General features: G+C 46.5%; 1 protein-coding gene across 2 annotated transcripts in view; it reads right to left on the bottom strand.

Moving 5' to 3' along the window:
• frem2a (FRAS1 related extracellular matrix 2a) overlaps nucleotides 1-22,181 on the bottom strand; it is a 45,957-nt gene that overhangs the window by 14,755 nt on the left and 9,021 nt on the right. For both annotated transcript variants that reach the window (XM_076274000.1, XM_076273999.1), the window contains exons 3-6: nucleotides 15,604-15,750; nucleotides 11,209-11,439; nucleotides 7,326-7,451; nucleotides 6,722-6,973 (exon numbers count right to left, since the gene is read on the bottom strand). In XM_076274000.1, coding sequence (XP_076130115.1) covers nucleotides 6,722-6,973; nucleotides 7,326-7,451; nucleotides 11,209-11,439; nucleotides 15,604-15,750 — 756 coding nt within the window. The remainder of the gene's footprint in view (nucleotides 1-6,721; nucleotides 6,974-7,325; nucleotides 7,452-11,208; nucleotides 11,440-15,603; nucleotides 15,751-22,181) is intronic.

Raw genomic sequence — 22,181 nt, forward strand, 5'->3', positions numbered from 1 at the left:
ATGATACTTCTAAAAACACATATCATAATAAAGAAAGAAAATGAAGTGCATAAGTCGAGTTGCCTGAGTTAATGTAAGGAACACATATCACACTGTATGCACTCACATGGCATAGCAAAGCAGGAGCTACTGGGTGCTGGTTACTGGGAAGATATATGGGCAGATATTATTAACACACATTCGAACCTGATATGCACACATCCAATAGACAGGAGCGATCTGAAAACCAGATATGTGTCATATTTACAAAGCTCCTCATCTCAGCCGACTTCAAAGCCCCCCTGTTGCCAGAACACGGAAAAAGATAACCCTAAATTCAACGAACCCCCGCACTTCGACTGAGTGCAGGAAAAAAGGCACCCTGATCCACACACCCCAGAACAGGTGCTGCTCTACCTCCACAAATAACATCCAAAAAACAACAACTGAATAACTTTGCTCTCCTCTCCTCTCCGTAGACATGTCCATGGGGAGAACACAGGCAGTGGGGCTCTGGATGCATCAAAAGGATGGGTGTCACAGGTGCACAAAAAGATATCTAGGACGGACGCTTTCTGTGGGGGCTTCAAGAAACGCATGTCAACGAAGACTGACCTGGCTAAGGTGACAAAGATGAGAAAGCGATTTACTTGTGTGTTACAGTACACAAGTACAATGAGAAACACAAACACACACATGCGCGCACACACACACGCGCACGCACACACACACACACACACACACACAAGCTACACTATCAAGGATTTTTTTCATCATTAGACACACAAGCTACACTTTCAGGGATTTTTTATGTTTTTTATATATATATATATATATATATATATGTGTGTGTGTGTGTGTGTGTGTGTGTGTGTGTTGGGGGAGAGGTGGGGTAGCAATTACTGTGGTGGCTGACATTGTTTGGTTTTAATGATAGGCCTCAGGCCAGAGGCTTGCTGGGGATGGTGGTTAAGGTGAGGGGCAAGGGAGACCCTCCAGCACAGCACCGCCTCTCTCAGACACAGAGTGCTGTCTCATATCAACCTGCCGGGGTGGTCTTTCTCGCCATCTCCGGGTAAGAAAAAAAAAAGGCTTGCCAGCTTGTTTATCTGTGCCGAAACGTGGAGTCAGATGAATGCATTTTGACAGCTTTATGAACTGTCTATGAAAAAAAAATTGAAAAAAAAAATCCCAGAAACACAGTGAGGGTGATGGAAAAAAAGCTCACTGTGCATTTCTTTGTTTTCGCTTCAGTCATTGTCTTTCATTCTGATTATGCTGCTATTTTTAAAATATTTCCTTAGGCAAAAAAAGTATCTTTCATGACACTCAAGAGAAGTCAGTGGATCAGGAGACAGGACATTTAGCAGTAACTGTTCCAAAGAAGAAGAGCATATCACCAGGCGTCAGCCACACAGACTGTTACACGACTCTACATCTGCTGCCAAAATGTTGGGACATGTCAAGCTGACACCATGTCAGGCAAAACAATGGCTGCTCAGTACACTGCAGTCCTCTCTTCACTCCACACTAGAAACTTCCAGAAGATGTCTCCATTCCTTGCAGGAGCATGTTAACTTAATATTTCATTGAGGATATACAGTATTATCGAATCCCTTATCTCCACTTCAATCCCTTATCTAAGTAAGAGGAAACAAGTATATAAATGTAAGTATACATTATGGGGTTATATGGAATATGTCAAATACCACCATATAAAGATAGTATGACATTTCTCTCCACAAGCAAAAGAGGACCAAGAGGATCAGCACTGGGCTTCTCATGAGTACTGCAAGTGTGTTGACTGACGACTCTATTTAGGCATCGGAGCGCTTCTCCTATCCTCTGTATGACTTTGACGTTGGATTAGCGGGGTTTCGTGCTGCCCTGACAATCGGGCGTGACTGGAGCCGTGGGGACTATTAGAGCACAGGTTGTATAATTCATGATAATGCTCCAGAAGCATGTGCTGTGCAAATCCGTGATTAATATGAGTGTGCATGTCTTGTGTGTGTATGTGTGTATGTGTGTGTGTGTGTGTGTGTGTGTGTGTGTGTGTGTGTGTGTGTGGTGCGGTGGCTGAACATCCATTTGTGCTGTGCTTGGGGTGGACTAAAGGTAGACTCTAAGCACTTGAGCTTGTCAAACATAATCCCGGCAGGTTAAGGGGTTCTGGGAACTCTCTCATCCACACCGAGCAGAACACACACACACACAACCACACACACACACACACACACACACACACACACACACACACGCACGTACGCACGCACGCACACACACACACACACCTAAGCTGAAGGTGAAACAGAAGTCATCTCCCCCAGCCTTCTTTCCTCCAGCTCAGAAGTAACTGTTGACAGAACCCATCTCCCCATAATACGGCTCTTATTTTGTTGTTCAGCTGCGAAATGCCCTTTTGATCCATCAGGGATAGTGACTCTGGCGTCAGAGTCATTTTTGCAATGTGCATATGTGTGTGTGACAGACTGTCCGAGAGACACACAAACAGATAGACGTCCAGATGACGTCTAGGGAGTGGATGTGTCTGTTGATGTGTAATTTCACTCTGGCTCTCCAGTTTTGCTGCTGTCCACTTCTTTCAAGCCAGACTGAGTGATAAAGTCTATCTGTCTATGCTCCAGGCAACCGTATCCAAAATTAACCTCACCCCCCGTCCCAACACATACCCCCCCCACATACCCCCCCGTCCCCCCACATACCCCCCCCACATACCCCCCCGTCCCAACACATACCCCCCGTGGCCCTGCAGACTCTTCTTTCTTCAGCTTGTTTGATCAGTCAAGTGCAAACAGCCTCCTCTTAGTGCAGATCCACTGATAAATGCATCACAGGCCTCTGGGCTATCTGCAGCTGACGGTGAGCAAAGACTACAAAGGAATCCTTTTTTGCAGGTAGCATATTTCAGGGCAGCGTGCATCTCCCCGGAATGACATGACAGAATTCAACCCACTCCTAGATAAAAAAAAAATGAAAAGATGGATAGATAGACCCCTTGTCTAGATTCAGACAGGCGACCAAAACCACCAGACAATACACACTCTGTTGCACGCCACTGAGAATTGAAGGAGCCTTATCCAGATGAGCAGTACTTGTGACGTGAGGCTATTTTTAGAAACGAGACGTGTGGAGAAGTGACCACGGATGTGTGGCCGGTGAAGGTCTCCCTGAAGGCACTTCCTCCGCCATCACTTCATCTCACCTGGCTACACCTGAGATGTCACGGCGACCTTGGCCGGCTCCGCTCACCTACCCAGAGACATGACACGCGGTCGCAGACTTCAGGAGGGGTTAGTGACGGTCCGTGGGCTGTCGGGGGTGTGGGGCGTTAATGACAGAGGACAGAGAACCACACACAGGTGTGTGTGTGTGTGTTTGTGTGTGTGTGTGCGTGTGTGTGTGTGTGTGTGTGTGTGTGTGTGTGTGTGTGTGTGTGTGTGTATGTGTGTGTGTGTGTCTAGAGACAGAGTTCTACACACAGGTTTGTGTGTGTGTGTCTGGAGACTGTGGTTAAAGGGCCCTCATCTGCAGTTCCTGAAGTTGTGGCCTTAGGGGGGAGTATGTGTGTGTGTATGTTTGTGTGTGTGTGTGTGTGTGTGTGTGTGTGTGTGTGTGTCTAGAGACAGAGTTCTACACACAGGTTTGTGTGTGTGTCTGGAGACTGTGGTTAAAGGGCCCTCATCTGCAGCTCCTGAAGTTGTGGCCTTAGGGGGGAGTATGTGTGTAGTGTGTGTGTGTGTGTGTGTGTGTGTGTGTGTGTGTGTGTGTGTGTGTGTGTGTGTGTGTGCGTGTGTGCAAGCGTGCATGTGTGTATGTGTGTGTGTATATGTGTGTGTGAGAGTGTATGTGTGTGTGTGTGTTTCTACAAAAGTATGTGTCTGTGTGCTTGTGTCTCTGTATAAGTCTGTGTGTGTGCACGCTTTATGTAAGTGTTAAGAATTTCCCTTAATTTTATAGGATGTGAGTAGAAAATTGTGGTTGAAAAATTACATGTCATATGAGAGTTCAAAGAGTGTCCTTCCACACCTCCCTCCTGCAGTCTAAACTCTATTACAAGGGACTTTTTTATCTGCATTACGCGTCTTCATTCAGACGTCTCGTGAAGGAGAGGAGACCTGCCAACAGCCTAATTCTCCCAAACACCATTTTCCCACCACAACAAAGACTTTTCAAGGTGGGCACTGAAATGGAACACATATTCACGTACATACACCTCACACAGACACTCAAACACACACACACACACACACACACACACACACACAGACATGCGGAGAGAAGATTCTTTGTGTTGTCAGTGAGGTGTAAATGAAAGACCCTGATGAGTAAAATTTGAAGCTTTACTTTTTTTTGATGAGTGCAAATCAAATGGATTCTTTTTGGGAAATGTGCATCTTGAAAGGACACAATGCACATTAAAGCCTACAATAGATAAAAAGAAATAGAAAAAAAGACTTTTTAACTGGAATATAATGAATCCGTTAACCGAGAGGAACATAACAGGCTTTAAAAATCCTTCCCTTACAAGGTTCAACCAGACAGACACAACTGACTGCATTGTATGAATAACAATACAAATTAAATGCTGTTTGTGAGTTGCCTATGGGCTTCTCGATCTCACACTAAATAGAAAGTGAATGCCGACGCTCCCCTGACGGGAATCAGCACAGACCTTCGATTACCTTCAGATATGCTCTGATTATAGTCGGGCAGCCTTGTCTTGTGGTATGATTGTCACTGAGTTTCCTGATACGATGTGATTAACAGTGACAGGAGGAGATTTCCCCGGTGGCGCCCCCTATGGTGTAACTTGAGAGAGAGTTTACAGGGGGATAGAATATTAACTCTTCAAAATGGATGTCAAAGAATTCCACTCTTCCTCTTACTTGCCAGTGTACGTGCTTCAGGAGGTGACTGAATTAAATTATTCACGAGTGAGATGTTATCTACTAACCACCTTCCTAACATTAAATGGGTATTCTGATTACTTTCACAGCACTGAAACAGCTCCTATTAAGGTTTTAAATGACATACACCTCAATACAGATGCAGGCAAAACATCAGTCTTGATGTTATTGGACCTTAGTGCAGCCTTCGACACTGTTGATCACAACATATTAACACACAGACTAGAGCACTGGGTTGGACTTCCAGTTATAGTCATCAATTGGGTCAAATCATATCTACAACCGTCTCTGGTTCAGCTCTGGAACCAACTTTCAGATGAGATGAGAAGTTGCCCCAATTGTAGCCAGTTTCAAATCTAGACTTAAGACCAAACTTTCCTTTGATGCTTCTGCTAACTGATCTTCGGGTGAGTACTATTGTTCCTTGTAGTACTATTGCTGTCCTTAGTTGGACAAAGGGGGATTCTGTAAAGCAGTTGCCCTGTCATTCTAACAGAATAGACAGATCGGACATAGAGTGTAACGGCTTGTTCTTTAGCCCTGTGGTCAGCCATTTTGGCCCTGAAAGGAAACGTGTGCGCGCACAGTTCGGGACTACTTCAAGAATCTCCATAGAGTGCTGCTGTTCACTGGGAGTTTGACTGGGATCATTATCACAGGGTTACATATTTTTGAATCTGAGAAAGTCTTTTAGCAAATGTTTAATCTTTCCTGACCCATGGGTTATACAGTATGTTTGTGTGTCACGTCACCCTGAATGTGATCTTGTACTGTTTTGTGATTGTCTGTTTAAGACAATCTTGTAACATGTCTGAGTGTGGCTTGTGGTAAGATCCTCATTACTCAGTGCACAGAGCACTCTTCGGGGTGAGTACTATTGTTCCTTGTAGTACTATTGCTGTCCTTAGTTGGGCAAAGGGGGATTCTGTGAAGTAGTTGTCTTGTCATTCTAACAGAATAGACAGATCGGGCATAGTGTAGTGTGGAGAATTTAGTGTGTAACGGCTAAGAGTGTAGAGTGTAACGGCTCGTTCTTTACGGATCGAGTGTTACAGCTCTACCGGTTTTCTCTGAAACTCTGAGTGTTAACTATTTTGGGTGTTACGTAATACTACTCTACGAGGGGGACTATTGAGCCATGTGGTCGGGCATTTTGGCCCTGAAAGAAAATATATGTGTGCGTGCACAGTTTGGGACTACTTCAAGAATCAAGAAGAGTGCTGCTGTTCACCGGGTGCTTGACTAGTACAATCATTTTATGTTGTTTTTTTATTACTTTTTAAACACTTTTAAACTATTGACATTTTTATGTGTTTTAATTATTACTTCTTAAACACTTTTAAACTATTGCCCTTATGCTTTTATGTACTATTACCTTGTGCGTTTTATATTTTCTTTTTTATTCTTACATTTTTAAACTATTCTTTGACTGTTGCCCTTCTATGCTTTTATTAGCTATTCCTGTTTGCTTGTGTTTATGTAAAGCACATTGAAGGACCTCTTTGTATGAAATGCGCTATATAAATAAAGCTGACTTGATTTAACTTGACTATATACTCAAGCAGTGGTGTTCCTGAGCTAAACTGGCTAAACTGAGAAACTAAAGTGCCAATACCAAAGTTACCAGAGTTTTCAGGCAGCACTGATAGTCATAAAACATCTACCTCACAAGTAGTTTTAGTTACTCTGGAAAGAAGTATCTGCTAAGTGAATATTTTGAACTGTAAAGGGCCACTGACTTTTGATGTGATTTAATCTACACTCATTCTTCAATCAGGACATTTTTTTGCCGCTTATTCAACGGCACTTACCGTCATCACTATCGGGCAGGATGGTGACGCGAGCGGTGGAGAACTCGGACCCCAGACGTCCCCCCATGGGCAGGCTGAGGGTGACGTTGAAGCTCTCCTCGCCCTCGTAGAGCGAGTCGTCGATCACCACCACGCGGCAGAACTTCTCCGTCTCGTCCTTGTCGAAGCGCAGCAGGCTGCTGGGGTCCTCGGCCCGGGAGATGTAGTCCGAGAAGGAGAGGACTGAGGTGGGCACGGTGCCTTTGGCAGTGCCTGTGCAGAATATTGTTTTGAATTTGAATTTTGAATCTGATTTTGTAACTAGACAGCTTCTTAGCTATTTATTAATCTCAACAGCCTTGGTCTTTTCCCAAATGGAGAAAAAAACACAAGAAGATATCTTACAAATAAAATTTTAAGTGAGTGCAATCTTAATAATTCATTAGATATGCAGTTCGCATATTTCGCCGCAGATTTGTTTCAGGCCTGCTACATGTATAACACACTTATCATTTTGGCCACAAACACACAACTCAGGCCACACTCACTGACTGCATCATCCAACCACTGAACAATAAACATCCTCATCCCTGCTCCGCGGGGGCTTCAGGTGGAGGTGTTGTACCTTGCAGTGTGTGGCAGACCACCATGAGCTCCTCGCTGACATCACCGCTGCGGCGCACCGGGATGAGCAGCTCACCGACGTCCTCCTCGATGGCAAAGGTGGCCTGGGGGATGAACACAGTGGACTCTGTTTGGGAGCAGACACAGGGACACATGTTAGGGCTTTTGTTTAACAGTCATTACATCCCAGAAGAGACAATGCCTCGGGTGTTTTTTGAAAAGGCATGGGCATTTAATTTAAGTCTGAAATCCTTCCCAATTAGAGACACACATCTGGAATGGCACAGTTGTGAAGGCAGACTTCAAAATCAGGGATGCTGATACACTGCTGTTGCTGTGCACTCGTGTTGTGCTTTACAGCCTGACTACATCAGTATCACACAGAAGCTGGTGTTTCTGTGAGGCGTGTATCAACCAGATTGGTGCCACAGAGCACAAAGAGAGAGAGAGAGAGATAGAGAGAGAGAGAGAGCCTTTCTGCCATGACTACATCTAAATAGCGAAGGTCACGGAGGAGTCAACATCACAGAAGACTTTTTATAGAACAGTCGAGTGATGGCAACAGAGACCCGCAACCCGTGAGAGAGTCATCTATCAAAAGGCAGAAGTGAGAACTACGAGATGCTCTCGAAACTACAGAGAAATGCACACACTGTTTATTCTTTATTTCAGACAGGCACAGTGGGACCAATAATAATAAAAAAAAGAGAATGAGAAAGATGAAAAAATAAAAATAAAAATAAAAAAGGGGAAAAAAGCAAACAGATTGCTGCTCAGCCTCTCTTGTCCCAGATCCCTCTGAGTATGTGTGTGTGTGTGTGTGTGTGTGTGTCTGTGTGTGTGTGTGTGTGTTCATCATCTCTGATCCCTCTCTCAAATCTCTCCTCCACTTATCACAATGCAACTGGCCGCCCCTCTGGCAAAGAGCACATAATCAGAGAGAGACAAGAGAGGAAGCAACCGAAGTGGGAGAAAAAAGACAACAGAGTGTGAGATAGAAAGAGAGAGACGGAGAGAAAAAGACACACAGAGGCACAAAGAGAAAGATTGAGAGAGAGAGAGATTGAAAGAGAGAGAAAAGGGAAGAGTAAAGAGAAATGCAAGGCCGATTAAAGAAAAGATCAACGAGTGGTGAAAGAGAGAGAGAGAGAGAGAGAGAGAAAAAGAGAGCAGATCATATCTCAGAGGCCAGAGTAGTGTTGTTATACATATGAAGGGTGAGGGGGAGGGGCGGAGGGACACAGAGAGAGTTTCAGTCTAATCCAGTAAACTGATCTCCGCTGCCGCTCAGGAGTCCAAGTCCCTCGGAGCATCGATCGGACACGGACACCACACGCCCTCTCCTCTCCTCACCCCAATGTCCACCTCCCTCCAGGACAGCTGGACCTCACGCCTCACAGAGAGAGAAGCACCGTTTGGCACCACAGGCTCAAGCTCTTTGATTTGTTGTAGGAACCCTCCTTTTTCCCCATTCAAGAGTCCACATATCCCGACTCCACCACCCTTAAATTCACACTGCTTCAGCTTGAAGAACGGAACGAGTAGTTGCCCCATCGTTTCGTTTTTTAGTCTCATCCCTGCAACACGCGTGGCGACACAAAAGAGGCTTTTGGAGCAGCTAATGTCAGCCAAAGCGGAAGACAACACAAGGCCAATGCCTCGTCTCTTCTGAGTGGACCGCGCCCTGCGCTCCCTCCCTCTCCTCCAGAGCTGTGGCAGCGCTGTGAGATATTTATGAGGGTGGATGCCACGACTCACAGACAAGCAGGTCAGAGGGCTCTCCAGGGGCGCCGCCACAGCCACAGCCTCATCAAGCATTTAAACACTAATGGCTCTGAGTGTGGCGCTGCCAGGGTGAGGGGGCTGGCATGAGGGGGGCAGGGGCGCTGAGGGGGAGGTGAGGGGTGAGGGGTGGTGAGGAGGAGGTGAGGGGTAAGGGGGAGGTGAGGGGTGAGGGGTGGTGAGGGGAGGTGAGGGGCACTGAGGGGGAGGTGAGGGGTGAGGGGAGGTGAGGGGTTGAAAGGGTGGTGCTGGAGGGCAGTGGAGAGGTGGCCTCAGTGGATGGCTGGATGGAGTGTGTGTTCGTTTGTGTGTGTGTGTGTGTGTGTGTGTGTGTGCACGTGAGTGTGTGTGTGTGCGTGCGTGTATGTGCGTGCGTGCGTGCGTGCGTGCGTGCGTGCGTGCGTGCGTGCGTGCGTGCGTGCGTGTGGTGGCAGCGAGTGGCAAGGCTGGCAGAGTGGTTGTCAGGTCCAGGCTAGAGCTGAAACCAGCGTCTCTCCCTCTCTCTGTCACAGATGCCCCACCACCACCCCACACCACTGCACCACCCCACACCACCTCCTCCCACAGTGCTCTGCCTCCTCTAAACAAACCTTTCCATGGCGCCTCTAATGAGCTCACTGGGGAAGATTTGCAGAGAGGCTTTTTTCTAAGGAAAAAAAATCCCTCTCATACTATAGAGAATTTGCCACAGTGAGTGTGTATGACAGCAAGAGAGCGAGAGAGAGAAAGAGAGAGAGAGAGAGAGAGAGAGAGAGAGAGAGAGAGAGAGAGAGATAAGGGAGTGTGAGGGTCCCATTCAGAAAGCGAGTCTGAAGTGGAATTGTTTTGGGTATTATGTGCACTTCATAATTGCCGTGGGATGGCGGAGGAGGCCCACGCAGCCACACAAAACAACAATGAAGAAATATCAGATACAATAAACAACAGCCTCTGGTTATTTCTGTGAGAGGAATCTAAATTTGCTTATCAACTCCAAAATAGGGGCTCTTCTCCAACCGGAGAGAAAGAGACTCAGCCCCCGAACATGACTTCTACAGCCTATGTGTCATTACTGTGGCACAGCATGCAGGGGTGAGAGAGAGAAAGTATCTGTCCATATTGTGTGTGTGTGTGTTTGTGTGTGTGTGTGTGTGTGTGTGTGTGTGTGTGTGTGTGTGTGTGTGTGTGTGACCAATTCTGTAACAAAGTGGTCCACCAGCAGCTTAATGACTGACGGTGTGTGTGTGTGTGTGTGTGTGTGTGTGTGTGTGCGTGTGTATGCGATGTATGTGTGTGCCCATGCGTGTGTGTGTTTTGTTTTTGTGTGTGGCTTTTTGTGTCGGATCCTGACAGCAGTGGAGCTGATTACAGCAAGGGACGCGCCTGCTTCATTAGAACAGTCACCCAGAGATGGCGGGGCTGGCTGCTAGCATTGCCTCCGTATTCTCCTCAAATGACATCAACTTCAGCATCCAAACCCTCCCAAAGGGGGGCGGTGCTCGTACTCCCCACCCCCACCCCCATCTTTTCTGTCTAATTACAGACGCAATTACACATGCACTCTGGCTCCACACTGGGTACGTTACTCTTCACCAAAAAAGAACTAAGAGAACATGCTGGTCGTCCACTGCACAACTGGCCATTCAAACGAAACCTAAATGAGGGCTTAAAAGAGGGAGCGGCGTCTGAGCCATGGCAAGGCGAACACAAGACTGTGGTCTCTTTAACGCCGGTTTTGATGAATGATTGATATGGCACTGGTTGTTCTGATATGCTCCGTGCACCAGTGTTTCAGCAAAGCTGTTCGCCATCTTTTATTTTTATTTTTTTTCAAACAACGCTGATACTGTTCCAGATCTGATCTGGGATCTGAGGCTGTCAAAATGCTGGGGATGGCATCTTCATCCAGCATGCTCTCCATTCTGTGTCATGTGAGAAGAGACATTTGAAAAGTGAAAAATAGAGATGAGATCAAGAGGAGCAAAAAAAAACTCTGGGGACTTTTATATTGGCACGGAATGCTCTCCACAAACCTGCTGTTCCTGAAAACTGTACTTCCTGTTAAGTAACACTATAAAACTGCACACTATACGTGTAACACTGACGGCGACAGAAATGCTCACCATCGCCCGGGTCCACGATCTCCACGGCGGACGTCGATGGGAACTCCAGTGCGCCCATTACCGGCTCGGAGAGGGCAATCTGGAAGGTCTCGGACTGCTCATACTTGCCGTCGGGGAAGACACGCACCTTCCAGGTGGCACGAGACTGGCCTGGGTTGAACTGCACCTGCTTCTGTGACTTGCCCTTGAAGTCCTTGTCCTTTTCGGCGGTGCCATCGACTGCGCCAATGCCTGTGAAGGAAAAGAAGAAGAAGAAGAAGAAGAAGAAGAAGAAGAAGAAGAAGAAGAAGACCAAGCTGTAAGTTTTATTTTTTTGCTGATGTGCACTGTAATTTAGTGCGCTCAGTGGGGGAGGCCGCGGAGCCATTTTTCCTCATTTAAAGCAGCAAGGCCGAGGGGAGATGAGAAATGAGTTTGCGTGTGAGTCATTTGAAAAGGCATATTTCTAAATTTACTGTGAAGGATTACTTTAAAAATGTGGATTTCCCAGTGGTGTGGGCGCGTTTAGGAAGCGATGCGTGAATAACGTTGGCAAAACTCAAGCTCAAAAGTATCAGTGCACTAATATTGGGTCTGTCACCAGAAAAACATAAAACACTGAAAAAAACACCGGAAAAATATCAAAATAGGTGCACAATGGGTTCTTACTGAGAATTCTGTACCTCTGTGCACCTATTTTGATATTTTTTCCATCCTCTTGTTTCTCTTATTCCTACTTTTTGCCATCTTCTATCCCATTATGCTATATCTCCCTCTCTCTCTCTCTCCCAAGTGGTCTCATTCCAACCATCTGGGCCCTGCTCGTGGTTGTCATATTAAAGCTCTGGGGGCTTAGGCCTCGGGTTGAATAATGTGCCTTGAGACATTCGGCATTTTTAATGGCACTATAAATAAATTGAATTTAATAATGAATTAAAATTCAACTCAGTTGTATCTTATTTTTGCACACGCATGCTTCCATGCTGCTCCATAGCACAGCACAGCACAGCGAACACATGGGCTCCAGATGATGAAGCTGTTCCGAGAGCTCTGTGGTGGCATGGGAGCCACTTGCGGGGCTCCCCGAGGCCAAGGCAGGGGGGTGGAGGGGGTGGGGGGGTCACCCCGGAGGCTCCGCACCCAGAGCCAGGCCAGGCAGGGGTCCCCCTCGCGGCTGGGGGTACCTCTGTCGCACCTGCCCATCGGCGTTTGATCACGGCCACATCAAGCCTCGACAGCTGGCAGGGCCCCTTCTGGCGTCGCGACGGAAACAGCTGTAGAGAATTAATACCCCTCGTCCCGCTCGATTAAAATGCAAAAGTGCTAAGGCCCAGGACTCCCTGTAGACTCCAGGGGTGGGAATTGCAGAGTAACTTGCGATGTGATACTGTCATAATATACTGCCCACGATATTGATGGTATCACGGTGCAGCGATTCTGAAATATTTATTGGGTAGTGATTATTTGGGAAACCATTGTTGGGAAACCTAATTGTCTTCAGTTGTTTTACGTTAATGTGACGATATATGTCTTGATAATGGTAAAGGGTCATGAGCAGAACTATTGTGACATATACAGAATACATTCCTGCCCCACTTCTACAGCACACTGCTTGCTACCTTGCTTCATCTCACCATTTGACACAATGGGCAAATTATGTGTTGGAGGATTTGTTCTGCACTACTGCAAATTTATGCTTAAGCTCAACCAATACAAGGCAACGGGCAGAAATGTAAATTCAGTCCCCAGCAACATATTTCCCCCAAAACTACAAACACAAGTAGCAGATCTGCTCACTAGTTGAGTACATGCGGTGATTTGGATCAAACATTAATGTAAAGTATAATTTCCAGACTGGATCATCCTTAGGAGAGATCAAAATTGGACCCAGCCTTTGGCAGCTTCACACAGACATATCTCTGCTAAGGCCTCGCTGTACACATCACCCTGCAATGCAAACCAAATAATGAAATTCAATGAATGAAATGAGAAGTGAGAGGGGGAATCTTCAAAGGAAATGCCCCCTACAGTTGGGGGAAAAAATTATGTAGAGAAACAAAGATAGGCGAGAGAGAGAGACTGGGAGGGAGGGATGGAAAAACAGACCGACAGATACACAGAGTGAGGAGAGAGAGAGATAGAGAGAGAGAGAGAGAGAGAGAGAGAGAGATAGAAGAGCATGTTCTTTTTCAAATCTATCTTAAAGTCAGGCAGGGGGTAAGGCTCCATCGATAACAAGTTTAGCCTCTGAGGCCCGGAAGGTGAAAGAAGAAAAGCGGAGCCACGGAAAAGAGGAAGCGCAGGATGGCGCGAGCGAACGAGTGCAGAGCCGCAGGATGGCGCGAGCGAACCAGTGCAGAGCCGCAGGATGGCGCGAGCGAACCAGTGCAGAGCCGCAGGATGGCGCGAGCGAACCAGTGCAGAGCCGCAGGATGGCGCGAGCGAACCAGTGCAGAGCCGCAGGATGGCGCGAGCGAACCAGTGCAGAGCCGCAGGATGGCGCGAGCGAACCAGTGCAGAGCCGCAGGATGGCGCGAGCGAACGAGTGCAGAGCCGCAGGATGGCGCGAGCGAACGAGTGCAGAGCCGCAGGATGGCGCGAGCGAACCAGTGCAGAGCCGCAGGAGGGCGCGACACGGGGAGGGGGAAGGTGGCGGGGGGTTGGGAGGAAGAGCGGCCATCCTCAAACAAAGGCGTCCGGCGGTCGTGACCTGGTTTGGCTGGCGAAGACGCGGCGGGCTCCACTCCCCACTGGTGACCCCGCCACGAGCTGGACAAGGAGATGAATGGAGAGAGAGACACAGGGAGCAGGGGCAGGGAGGGAGGGATGGAGGGATGTGGAGGAAGGGAAGTGGAGAGAAAGAGGCTGCTGGGATGTGTGTGTGTGTGTGTGTGTGTGTGTGTGTGTGTGTGAGGCTGCAGGGCCTAGATTCGTTAAAACTTTGTTCTCCGTGAGTGTTGCGAACATCGCATGCGCGCACACACCTTTGTGCACACACACACACACACACACACACACACACACACACACACACAAACTCACTCACGTACAAGAACACACGGATACACACACACACACACACTCACATTTGAAAATGCATACACACACACACACTCACACACACACACGCGTGCGCAAACACCTACACACACCTACACACACACACACACACACACACATACACACACACACATGCGCACACACTAGTATATGTGCGCAGACTTTGTCTCTGAACTTATGTGTATCACAGAGGGAACGATCTCAGTTCCTCTACTGATGCATTCCTCCAAGCGAGTTGTGTGATGTCTTTCCTTCTTTCCTTCCTTTACGTCTCAGTCTCTTTCCTTCCTCTACGTCTCAGTCTCAGCTCCTGATAAATTTAACAGAGCAGCGCTACAAGTAACCCTCATCATCTCAGTGTGCCTGAAAGGAAACCCGATTCCTGAGTAGCGCTGCTGTGATATGAACGATGGAGAGACTACCCACTGCACGGGTCTGTCTCTCAAACTAATGAGCTGATCGATTATAGCCCCGCGTGAGGATGGGTTAAATTATCCCCTTGTTGCTCGGATTAGAGAGGCTCGTTTATTACCATCTGCCAACAGTTGTCAGCCTCTTTTCTCTCTCTCTCTCTCTTTCCCGCTCTCTCTCTCTCTCTCTCTCTCTCTCTCTCTCTCACACACACGCACATGCACTGATGAGCACACAGGTGAGGGTTGCGTCGCCTGGAATATGAATGCGGACCTCCGGTGAGCCGTGCTCCGTGGCGTCTGGGCTAGAGAGCAGAGATAACCAGGTGTTTGCTCTCTCTCTCTCTCTCCCTCCCCCCCCCTCTCTCTCTCTCTCTCTCTTTCTCTCTCTCTCTCCCTCCTCTCTCCCTCCTCTCTCTCTCTCCCTCCTCTCTCCCTCCTCTCCCTCTCTCTCTCTCCCTCTCTCTCTCACCTCTGCTCCGGAGATGTGAGGTGCCGCCGTGGCGGCTTCTCACCGCAGCTTTCATGTGTGCCGCCAGGGATGCACAGAGCAGCACACACCACCTCTCAGGGGAAAAAAACTATCCTCCCAACAGCAAGCGCATTGAAGAGTGAGTTTGGAGATAAGCAGGACAATTGGTTACAGCTTGAAGTGGCGGTGCGTTTGCCACAAGACGTGCTAATGATCAAAAAGATCACTTCACCTACTCGGAACATTCCAACAGGGTCTTATGTTTACCATGTTTATTGGTGATTTATTGTATGCTCGTTTTTTTTTAGTGTAGAGAGCATTGTTTTTTCAGAAAGGACCAGTGAGTGTGTGTGTCTGTGTGTGTGTGTGTGTGTGTGTGTGTGTGTGTGTGTGTGTGTGTGTGTGTGTGTGTGTGTGTGTGTGTGTGTGTGTGTGTTTGGGTTGGAGATGAGAAGGGATCTGAGGGCCACTTACCAACAAATGAAGTTTCTCCCAGATAGCCTCGTCTGGTGAGGACCACCTCCAAGAACTTATCCTCCTCGTCCACCACGTAGCTCTGCTTCTCCAGGGAGATCCAGGCCCAGGTCAAACGGAACTGCTGGTTCTTCAGGCTGTTCCCTCCTTCAAAGCAAGTCACAGGCGCCATGAGTACCACTGCATGTATTGCCAACATCCATATACAGTAGCTGACACCTGATTTTACTCAAATACCCCAGAAATGTAATTAGAATTTCTAAGAACCAAATCCATCATCTTCATCCCTTTAATATAATATGAAAATTCCCCAGCCTACACCTGCTGATGAAGCAGACTTTCAGTACATGTTAACTGATCTTTTCCAAGTGGATCTCTCATGCTACACTAATGGTGGGGTTTTTCACCAACTCTAAAGGATTATTTGCTCATCTAAAGCAAGGACAATAAATGCTTTCTGTCTCAGCATTTACTATGGGCACACACACACACACACACACATAGACACACACACACACACACACATACACACACACACACACACACACACACACACACACAAAATGGCAGCCAGAGTTAAGAATAATTGATCATGTCTATCCTCATCAAAAGTCAATAGTACTTTACAGTAATACATTTCTCTACTACTGTAAATGTAACTGAACTTTTGAGCCTCAATGCAAGGGCACATCACTGAGTAGTCTTCAGAGACATCCTCTTCTCTTTCCTCTCTCTCTCTCTCTGTCTGTCTCTCTCATGGTCGAAGTATATGTGTGATGATGTGCACACTCATGTGCAGTGAAGACCTTCATCGACTTTTATCAGTTTCTGAGCGATCATCGATCGAATAGCGCAATTGCCCAATTAATTAATGTCTAAAGGGTCTAACTGGAATATCAAAGTCTCTCATCAGCACCTCTCTCACACATACAACTTCTTCCTCTCTCATCTCCTGCACCCCCCCCCCCCCTCTCTCCTCCTCTCTCTCTCTCGTCCATTCGTTCTGTTTCTCTTGGGCAGGGTGCTCTACACATGAACTGGCCAGGGAGAAGTTGCAGCCTTGCCTTCAAAGCCAGGGTCTCGTCCCAGAGGATGGGGAATTCAAAGCTCGGATTTCCTGGAAAACTGTCAGGAGAAGCTACTGGAAAAATACAGTCTCCAGGGTCGACCATTTCAAAGCCAGGCAGGACTTTGACAGTGTCTGCCTCAATTAGGACCCTCAAGATTGAAACTGATCAAGCACATACAGTATGCACACACGCACACACACACACACACACACACACACACACACACACACGCCTGTGCGTGCTTGTATGCATGCATGCACACACATACACACACATACTTACATACTCATGCAAGCAAACGCACACTGATCAGACACACCCACACATGCAAACGCACACACATACATACACACACACACACACTCGGTTACATCTTTCCTCATGCATATATGTAAATCATGCCTCTTGAAGCACATGTGTGCACTGATAAGCTATACAGAGCTGTTGGCCCCAACACAGCACAGCCAAATGCAAAGCATCTGCACATGCCCATGGGTTAGGATTTCAGTTAGTTCTAATCACACACCCTTCTTAATAAACCTTCCATGTATGTCATCAGCGCTCTAGAGCACAACCCATGACTCCTAAGTGTGTTTTTAAGCCTCCAAATTTCAGCTGAAAAAAAACGAATAAAATAAAAACTCTTTTCAGACAGTCTCTCAATTTACCTGCAAATTAATGTGTTACTTTGGCTAATTGCAATGCATGTTGCTTGTGTAGCCCGATATGTACTGCATAGGTGTGGGCATGCCTGTGGAGCCAGTGGTTGAATGGTGTGGTGCACTGCACAGCATGTGGGGATGTGTCAGATCCCCTGAGAAATAAAGATAAATTATAATTTTTTAGGCCCTCCATCTTCCGTTTCTCCATCTATATGTATCTCTCATCTCTCGCTACTTTTCTCTCCACCCCCCCCCCCCCCACACACACACACACACACACACACACACACAGACACACACACACACCCTTCTCTCTGACTCTCACCATGAGGACACTTCACAAAAACATGTAAAGGTCAGAAGCTACAAACTACTACTGGCCCTCATTTCTCTGACGATGACATTTAACATTAAGGGTGACTGACAGTACACCAGTGGTGCATCATCACTCCCACTACCAGAAGTCGGGCTTTCAAAAGGCTCCTTCTCTAAACTATATTTTCAGCCAAGTTCAGAAGCTTTGTGTTGTATATCACTATTAGATTATTATTACAGCAGTAGGAAGACGTGGTAATCTGGTAATACTTAGAATCATCTTCTTTAGGCATTACAGCGTGTCATTATATCTTCAGGTATTTCCTCTTTAAAGGGATTATAACATAAAGCAACTGCTTAACTTTGAGTTGATGTGGCTACAGTAAGCACAAAAAATATTTTTTTCTTTACAAGAGTACACACTAATTCGAGGAAGAAATATGAGTACAGTATTTCAGTCCATTAAGTTTATATCTAGCAGCTTAAGAGAGATGGATGCAGCCTTGTCCTGAGTTGACAGCTCGACTGTTGGAGTGGGAGAGATTCAGGAGATTCAGACAGATGGCTCCAGACACAAAACAGATGAAGACGAACCAAAATGAACTCTCGTCAACACACAGGCATACACCGCTGAGGCAACACTGAGGAAGTGAATTCATTTGTGCTGTTGTCAGGCTGAATAATGAGGGGGTGTTTACAGTGTGTGTTTTAGTGTGTGTGTCAAAGGGGTCATCAGAGTCCCGACACACACACACACACACACACACACACACACACACAGCTTCAGAGTGCCATAAAGCCCCCCACTCCAGAGACTGACGGTAACAGTTCTCTATTGTCTGCTTTTAACATCACAAAGCTGTCACTGTGACAGATGTCAGGCATTTAGAACGATCTTCACTTTATTGAGACCCACACCCTTGAGTTTCCAAATGTATCCCTTCAGGGCACACACTCCTGCTGATTACTCAGGCTCTGCTTCTCAAAGGGCCAGGTGACACTTTCTATTTGTCTGACTGAGCAGTGCCTCATGTTGTTTACGCTGTGTCATCCCGTACCTACTGTGTTGCCAACGTTTTGGTCAAACTTTAGTTGGATAATCTGCCCATATGCAGATGCTCAGATTATCAATAAACTATCTGTTGACACGCTGTTAACGACAGTACAATTTAAGTTTAAGGTTGAGGTTAGTGGCTGTTCAACAGCAATTTCACATACTGAACTTAAATCTTAACAGATGATCTGTTAAGCCTCTGTGCGCGGATTATCCAAGTAAAGTGTTAACAAATTTTCTTCCAATCCAAGCTACAAAATACTGAAAAAAATAGGACATTAGGAATAAATGCCTATGACTATTGATGTCTAAGTCCTCTGATGGTATGTTAAAGATGAGCTGCAGAAAATGAAGGATTGCCTCAAAGTCTTTTTGCTTGGGCTCATAATTCACAACAATGAAACGAATGCCTCAAGCCCAACCAAAACTCATGGCATGGCAGCATCCTCACAGATTCGCCTTAACAACCATCCAGAGGAGCTTTCTGATCATTATCTAATGTTTCTTCACAACTAGCGCCCCAAACAAGAAAGCAGAGGCAAGAGGCTGGGTCCTTGAGACAATTTCAAAGTGTGTGAGGGCCCTCAGGCAGAAGGGTGCTCTCTGGTCAGGAGCACTACAAAAGGCTGCCAAATGTCGGAGAGCCAGTTCAGTTGATGCAACTTCAAGAACGCCTGATGCTTCCTCAGAAGTTTCCAGCCTCAATCACTTCATGTAGATAATTAGAATTGATCCATGACACAGATTCACAGCTGCAAACAATCACTCTTAAATCCTATTTTTAAAGACAATGCAGATTAACATAAGTATCATGCAATACATGTACAACAAGCGTCAAATTCAGACAACCGCCTTTCTTCTTCAAAGCTAATGTTAAAAGATGACCACCCCAAAAAAAGAAGAAGAAGATCTAAACAAAACACCCACCACACACACACGCTGCACGCTGCACAGCCTCTAGCTCCAGCCACACCTTATCTCTGCTCTCAGACAACACAGCTTATTAGCGGCGCTAGCTAGATAAGCCCAGTGTTGGTAGCCCAAGGGCATGGCTACCTAGGTGTGCCCTCAAGGCCGTGCCTGCCTGGCCTCTGCACCTGTCTGTCAGAGCCTGTGGTTGAGGCTGAACATTGATATAAATCTCACTATTAACCTCCGGGACACAGCTGGCCCCTCATAGTGGACACGGTCTGAACTTTTGACTGCTAGTACAAAAACACAACTACCTTTGTCTTCCTTTCTCTATGAAGTTTAGTTTTGTATGACAATGATTAATACATAGCATAGCAATATTTACAACCAGGAAATATTACAGCATACACATAATGTCAAATAATCACTAGAAGTCTGCCACGAAAACAGAACTCAATACTGACTTCAATGCGGACTATAATTACTGCCCTATAGCCTGCAAGCACTCCACAGAATGTGAATTATTCTCTGCCAGTAATACTGTCTAGAGGTCCACATGATTAGCCTAGCTTCAGTGACCTTGCAGTGATTAGCTATTGTTTCTCAAATCACTGAGGGTTGGTACAGACCATGTCTATCAGTGGTCCTTATTCTGCATATGGGACATTACATTTTGGTACGATTACTGAAACATAGTGTGTAATACCCAAAATTATGCATTTGCTTTTCAATTCTGCTGGCATCGCCTAGTTGTATTGCAATGCAGACTTTCTGTGTGTGATCACTGACACTGACTTGAGAAAACACTCATTGATCATGCTGAGCACACAAATTCATTCTGACAAATTCACATCTACAGGGAATATGATGGATCTAAATTTAGGATCTTATACAACTGTGCCAATCAGGTGATTAATCTAACAAACACAACTATGGTGTGGGAAAGGAGGTCAAGAGACTGAGACAGACTGCGGTGTTGGGATCAGTCCTCCAGGCTACCCAGAGGTCCGAAGGGAACGTGGATGGTGAAAACGGGGAGCGAGATGGAGAGGGAGGGAGGGACAGGGGTTTGTTTGGAAGCTCAGAAGTGATTCTGAGAACAGAGAATAAAAGGGCACAGACAGATGAGAAGGGCTCTTCTCGCTTGTTTCAAAGAGGCCATGGTTGATCTGCAATATCGTCTGCATCCACGCTTTCAAATGTTTACATCTGGGATCAAAAACAACAAATTAATTCGGCCGTCAAAAAAAAAAAGCACTTTAATTCTATTAGGTTCCCATGTGTACAAATCAAAAAGCTATTTCAAAGGGACAATGTCCTCCCACAAACATCTCATCTCCTCTGTGCCAAAGCGACAACTACGGGGTGGTGAAGGCAATTTTTCAGCTCTGAATTTCAATTTCATGCCATTTAAATTTAAACCACTCGCCAGTCACCTCACACTACACCGCTCAAATAGCACGGGAATATGGTTAATAAAAACTAATTACACAAAGACGGGGTTGAAGCTGGTAGAGAGTGTTCAACAACAGAACCTTAAGTCACACCAAGATGAGAGGGAGAGAGGGGAGTATCACACAGCAATAGACAAAAAAGAAAGACTAGTGGGAGATTTCTCTCAGCGACACAGCGAGGGAGAGGGATGCAGAGGGACCACTAACACTGCTGTTTCCCACCCCATCACATCACAGCGGCTTTGCACTTAAAGCGCCGACATGTTTTCAGAAGGGCCTCTAATTAGTGTTCCTTCTCTCAGGCATTAAGGGCAGCAGATTGTGCGTGAGTCGTGGTACTGGAGCTGCAGATTATAGTGTGTTAACCAAAGGGGAAGGGACCTTTTCAGGAGGGCCACAAAAGGGAGGGACGGAGTATCACTTGTGATGTGAAGGTGTGCATGTGTGCGTGTGTGTGTGTGTGTGTGTGCGTGTGCGTGTGTGTGTGCGTGTGTGTGCGTGTGTGTGTGTATGTGTGTGTGTGTGTGTGTGTGTGTATGTGTGTGCATGTGTGTGTGTGTATGTGTGTGTGTGTGTGTGTGTGTGTGTGTGTGTGTGTATGTGTGTGCGTGTGCGTGTGTGTGTGTGTGTGTGTGTGTGTGTGTGTGTGTGTGTATGTGTGTGCGTGTGCGTGTGCGTGTGCGTGTGTGTGTGTGTGTGTGTGTGTGTGTGTGTGCGTGTGTGTGTGTGTTCGTGTGTGTGTGTGTGTGTTTGAGTGAGTGAGTGAGTGAGACAGAGAGAGAGAGAGAGAGAGAGAGAGAGAGAGAGATAGAGAGAGAGAGTGAGGGGGGATGGGAGTGGAGAGGAAGTAGTTTCTGTGGCATGAAAAAGAGCAGAAAGTCTCAAAATGTCACAAAGTTGCCTTAGTTAAAAAAATGAAAAAACTGAGCCCTAAAGAAGAGATGGAGGTCAAAAGAACTTAATTCATTCTATGGCATCTAAAAACTTTGGTTTTGTATTTAAGATCAGTGAAAACCATGGTGACAAGGATCAGTGGGTCTTCCTAAACGAGGTAGCCTAGGTAACAAGCAGACAGATTCCAGGTGGACTTCCTTTAAGGTAGGGGTCCAAG

Source organism: Alosa pseudoharengus, unplaced genomic scaffold (genome assembly GCF_046254945.1).
Source record: "Alosa pseudoharengus isolate Yale_2024_CS ecotype anadromous, Long Island Sound unplaced genomic scaffold, YU_APseudo_1.1 YU_APseudo_1.1_scf_8, whole genome shotgun sequence".
Classification (NCBI taxonomy): Eukaryota; Metazoa; Chordata; class Actinopteri; order Clupeiformes; family Clupeidae; genus Alosa; species Alosa pseudoharengus.